Consider the following 5,587-nt stretch of genomic DNA (forward strand, 5'->3'; position numbering starts at 1 on the left):
AACTTGATATTTCTGTCATCCCTGCAGTGGGAAGAGTCCTTTCCTCGTTTATAACATCAATCACTCTTGCAATAAATCTTAGGAGTGGATATGGTCATTTAAATCTCCACCTGCACAAACAACAGAAAATAAGAGCTCATAAATCTCTACACTGGTGATTAACAAATTTTGGATCCTCAGGAAAGATATTATGAGGGGGGGGGGAGAGGGTTCACTAATTCATTAATAAAGACTGATTTGCTGACAATCTGTTTAGTTTACAGCATAGGGGGAAAGCAAACAAATCTCTGCTAACAAAACAAAGCTTTAGAGGTTGGTGAATTCCCATCTGAGCCTGGATTAGAGAGGCAGATCTGAGCGGAACAGAGTCAGATGCTGAGAGCTCCTCTAGTGTCTCTCCTGTCCTCCTCCTCGGTGTCCCATTTGTAAGACCAGAAAATGTGACCGCAGGGTGGGGGTGGCGGGAGAGAGCCATCTCATCTCCCTGGTTCCTTGGCATCTATTTTATTCCATCCTTGGGTTCTGCTTCCCTTGGCTTCTCTTCTTACCCACCCCCCACCCCCCAGAAAATCATCTCATTCCTGGAGAAAGATGGTCCCAGGTGGAGTTAAGGCTGGGCGCTGGTCTTTTCCGAAAGTCATGTCCCAGTTCGTGTCTTCTTAAGCCAGCTTTCCATGGGGGAAACCTGGTAGCCAAGAGGAATGGAGAAGAAGAGAAAGGCAGCGGTCTGAGCAGGAAATCTGCAGTTTTTACCAAAGGTGTCAGGCAAAGAGATGTCCGGGAGTGACTGACTCTTTAAGACCCTGTGGAATGAATGTCTGGCAAGAATTTGCACAAAAGTTTTTATCCCACTAGGAAAAGATTCTCAGCTAGCAAAATATGCTCCACAAAATCGTATGATCTCTCTCATTCTCTCCTCAGCCCCAGCCAGCACTGTGTGTGTGTGTGTGTGTGTGTGTGTGTGTGTGTGTACGTGTGCATGTCAAATGTGTTCCTATACACTAGCAGTTCCCCAGTACCTTCAAATTAACAGTTTATTAATGGCGGGTTTTTTTTCTTCGTTTCTCTTCCTCTCCAGCACCACAAAGATTCCGCTAAAGGCTTTCTTTCCCAATTTACCTCAGGTAAAACTGAAACAGTAAAGTGCATCTGAGAAAAAAAAAAATCGGCTCCGTGATCTGCATTTGCTTTTCGAAAATTTGGATCGGTGGACACAACCGAGGTAAAATAAGTCTCTCTTCATCGTGACTGGTAGGGCTTTGGGACTGCTGATATCACCCAGTACATGGGAATGCAGTCTTCGTAAAAACCCTGTGGTCTTATGGGGTCTTAGCCAGGGCCAGCTGGATTTTAATTGGTATTTTGATGGAGGAGGATTGCCTGCGAGATGCTTTAGGGAGAAGGCCCACTAAGAGCAAAGGATCTGGCCATCTTTCTGAGATTCTCAGTAACAATCAGTTGAGATTCCCTTAGAGAAAAGGGGGGCCCTAGGAGGTGAGCAGGGGCAAGCTGAGTAGCGCTAGTATCCCCTTCCCTCGGACCAGGATGGAAGAAAGAAACTGGTACATGCACATTGCAATGAATTGCTGGAAACCCAGGTCTGTGCCTCAGAGTCTCCAGAGCTTCTGAAAGGGGTCTAGGAAGTCTGTAGGGCCTACCAGGCCCCTCCCCTGGGCTGCATGGATCCGCCTCTCTATTCCCTAGATAAATTCCTAGTGTTCACCAAATTCCTCGGCGCTCTCTCTCTCTCCATTAAGGCCGGGACTCCGAGGGTGGGGAAATAGAGCGCTGGTTTCCCTGTCGCAGGTTCCCTTGTGGTCGCTTCCACAATTCAGCCAGGGGAAGCTCTGAGACTGGGCTGCCAGATCCCAACTCGAACTCCAATACACGAAGTGGCAGTCCATTCTTTAAAGGCCCTTTAATCTCAATCTCTCTCTCTCTCTCTCTCTCTCTCTCTCTCTCTCTCTCTCTCTCTCTCTCTCTCTCTCTCTCTCTCTCTCTCTCTCTCTCTCTCTCCCCTTCCCCACCCCCTCTAAACATGTCCACTGGCTCTCTCAGTGATGTAGAAGACCTTCAAGAAGTGGAGATGCTGGAATGCGACTCCCTGAAAGTGGACTCCAACAAGGAGTTTGTGACTTCCAACGAGAGCACCGAGGAGGGCTCCAACTGTGAGAACGGGTCCCCACAGAAGGGTCGCGGTGGCCTGGGCAAGAGGAGGAAGGCGCCCACCAAGAAGAGCCCACTGAGTGGGGTCAGCCAGGAGGGGAAGCAGGTCCAGCGCAACGCAGCCAATGCGCGCGAGCGGGCCCGCATGCGGGTGCTGAGCAAGGCCTTCTCCAGACTCAAGACCACCCTGCCCTGGGTGCCCCCGGACACCAAGCTCTCCAAGCTGGACACGCTCAGGTTGGCGTCCAGCTACATTGCGCACTTGAGGCAGATCCTGGCCAACGACAAGTACGAGAACGGTTACATTCACCCAGTCAACCTGGTGAGTTCTCCCTCGCTGCTCGCTGGGCCTGGGAAAGCGGTCGTTTTCCTGACACCTTGGTCACTGCTGGCCTACCACGTCCGGGGACTTTCGCGCGGGCTCTACGCAGTTCCCTGGCTTTCTGCACTGAGTCCTGAGATCCCGCGAGTGATTTGTGCAAGGGTTTGACGTGGCACCCCATTAAGGGATTTCCGAGGGTATTCAGCTGGCAAAAATAAGGGATCCCCGAGTAGGGTGCCAGCGCCATTTCCGCTGTTGTGAAACTGACAAGATGCTGGCCACCCATAAGACGTCTGACTATATCTTTTTTAGCTAGGAGCAAAACTTAAGCTCCCCTTCTGATTCTTGTAAACATCCAACTCCGTTCTGTCCCCGAGTATATTTAGGACTATTAAATACAGACATATTTATGTCCCTCCACCTCCATAACTGTCCATGCAAATCCCTCGGCTACTTAAATATTCTGTGCTTGTCTAAGTAGATTACCATTTTTAAACCCCAGAAATTCCAGCTACTGTCAACATAATCAGTAAATCCGCACAGGTCTTTGAGTACTTAAGAGTATTTCAGTCATAGGTCCGATCAGTCACAATGAAGAGCGCCTTGGCTTTTCCTCAATAATTCGTTGGACATGAGTTGACCCTAATTTTTGAAAAGCAAATGCTGATTACTGAACCAATTCTCTCAGAGGCTTTTTGCTGTTTAGGATTTTTTTTTTAACTTCCTCTTCGTTTGATTTCATTTTCAAACGTGCAGGCTTTGGGGGGATGGGGGGAGCCACCTTACTAAGGACTTTGTTTACATATGATAAGGTTGAGATATCCCTCTGGCGGGCACTCACAGAAAGGGTTGAGTCGTCTCCTTCAGCTGCTCTCAGGAATTGGGGGAGGGGATGCTAAAACACATTTTGCCAGGAAAAATATTTTCCCTCTAAATAAAAGTTTATTTTTTTAGGGTGTTGAGTAGCCTGTTTTACAGCCTAAAACTAGAATGAGATTATCGATCAGAACATTTGTAATTGCTGCTACTTTCACCTTTAAGTATCAAAAAACAAAGGAAACTTTTTTTTTATTATATAACAACCCAAAGAAAGGAAGAAAAAAGGAAAGAGGCGAACTTTGCTTTCTCCGTAATAGAGGGATCTTAGTTAAAATGCCACTATGTCTTTTATTAGCGCACACACCCTTCCTGGGATACTGACTGACTTCAAGTTGTAGTCATAGGTAGAATTGGATTGGGAGAGAAACGGGAGTCAATAAAAGCGAGAAGGCCTGGATGCTGGACCAGTGTCTCAGAGGACCCGTAGCTGCAGCCGGTAGTTGGGATAGCCATCCTACCCACCGGCCGTGCTCAGACCCCTAGAGTATCTTCCTTGAGGCTGTGGCTGGGCTTCCTCTAAGGGTTTCACTTAAAAACCAGAATGAGACCTCTTTCGCCATACTTCTAAAAGTCCACCGCCGCCGCTACCTGAAGCTGTTTGCTTTATCCTGCCAGGCATTAACACACCTAGTAAACCGCAGACCTGCGGTGCTCACAGCCCTCGTGCAGGCGCCCCTCCGGTAACTAGGGCTCGGGGCTGACCCCTCCCCCCTGTCCAAGAGTTCTTACCTCCTCCGCCCTCTTCTCCCTTGCAGACGTGGCCCTTTATGGTGGCCGGCAAGCCTGAGAGTGACTTAAAGGAAGTGGTGACCGCGAGCCGTTTGTGTGGAACAACCGCGTCCTGACCTTGGAGGTGCGAGTCTGGGAACCTTGCGCTCCAGGGGCAGTGGGCCAGCGAGGGCGACGACCCCTGCCCTCCCCTCCCTGTCTCTGCTGCAGCCTTGCTGCGCTCCTCTCCCCATCCCACCCCGTGCGAACACTTAACAGCGACGAGGAGATTCGTTTCCAAACCAAAGGAGACCAACTGTACTTACAGATTCCCATCTATTTAACTTTATTAACGTCTGCCATGAATGACTGCGAGCCTGGCTGGTCCAAGTGCAATATGTAATTATATATTATATATAAATAGATAATAAGAGCCTATCAATGTGTATCTTTTGTACAATATGTTGTAAAGTGTAGATCATAGAATAGCTGACTTTGACAGTCACATTTATAAAGTAAGTCACTCAAAGAAATATATTTTTTTCAAACAAGTTTTGCTACTTTCAAAAATAAATCTTTCTTTATATTGCTAAAGAGCCTAGGCACTGGTGTGATTTCTTTTTAAAAACTTTGTGAAGAACATTGGAAAGAATGGAGATGTTTAATGATAAAAAATAGTTCTCTTAACATTTAATCCAAACTTCTAGTAAAAGATTAACTCCGATTCCCACTAGGAAAAGAGAAGTCGTGTTTCCTACCTTTTAACCTTTGAAGAATTGTTGCCCGTTACTTTAAGCCCACGAAAAACACTATAACTGTAAATAGTAAGTAAACAGAATCACAGTCATCTGGTCACACAGACCCGAGGACAACAAAGAACAGAAAACCCAATTCTCCACTATTTTACAGTATAGCTGTTCAGAAGAGCAAGAAAATAAACTGCGAAAATTTTATAACTTTCCGTGGGCAACAGTGATTTAAAAAAAAAAAATACCTGCTTGCAAATCAGCGAAGAGGGATTGGAGCTACATGTGAATTCCAAATGCAGAAGATAATTGTGCTTGTTTCTTCCTGATAATTCATTAATTGCAACACTAAATGTGCAAGCCTGCTTTTCAGGTGCTGTTATTACCCTTTGCGTTCAGCTCCGGCCAAGACTTCCGGCCAGGGCGGCCGGATCTTAACTTAAACATCTTCCAGGCTGAGGAACAGCCCATTGGGGAAGATTAGGTTGAGATAAACACAGAGGCGAGGCCGAGGAGCCTGGGACCCTGCTGCCTCTACCCGAGAGCAGCCCGCCGCGGCGATGCGCCAGATGCCACCGCGGCTGTTTAATGTTCGGGGTTATGACCGCAGTGTTTACAAGACGCCCTCGGTTATTTATACTGTTATCCCTCGCAGAGGCCTTGAAACTTCCGTTTCGCTAGCTCTTTCTTTTCCACAACCTGCCCCCCCCCCCCCCCAACACGCCCGCTTCTCTTTTTCTAACTGGATTGGATAGGTTTGGTACCT

The 5,587-nt window shown here is 47.5% G+C and overlaps 1 protein-coding gene across 1 annotated transcript; it reads left to right on the top strand.

Annotated features, from left to right (window-relative positions):
* Positions 1 to 1,961: 1,961 nt before the first annotated feature.
* Positions 1,962 to 4,669, top strand: Tcf21 (transcription factor 21). Its single transcript, XM_075947705.1, has 2 exons — positions 1,962 to 2,488; positions 4,123 to 4,669. Exons 1-2 carry the CDS (start codon positions 2,039 to 2,041, stop codon positions 4,210 to 4,212), a joined length of 540 nt encoding a protein of 179 aa, XP_075803820.1. The 5' UTR covers positions 1,962 to 2,038; the 3' UTR covers positions 4,213 to 4,669.
* The last annotated feature ends 918 nt before the right edge of the window (positions 4,670 to 5,587 follow it).

The sequence above is a fragment of the Microtus pennsylvanicus genome, chromosome 1 (assembly GCF_037038515.1).
Source record: "Microtus pennsylvanicus isolate mMicPen1 chromosome 1, mMicPen1.hap1, whole genome shotgun sequence".
Classification (NCBI taxonomy): domain Eukaryota; kingdom Metazoa; phylum Chordata; class Mammalia; order Rodentia; family Cricetidae; genus Microtus; species Microtus pennsylvanicus.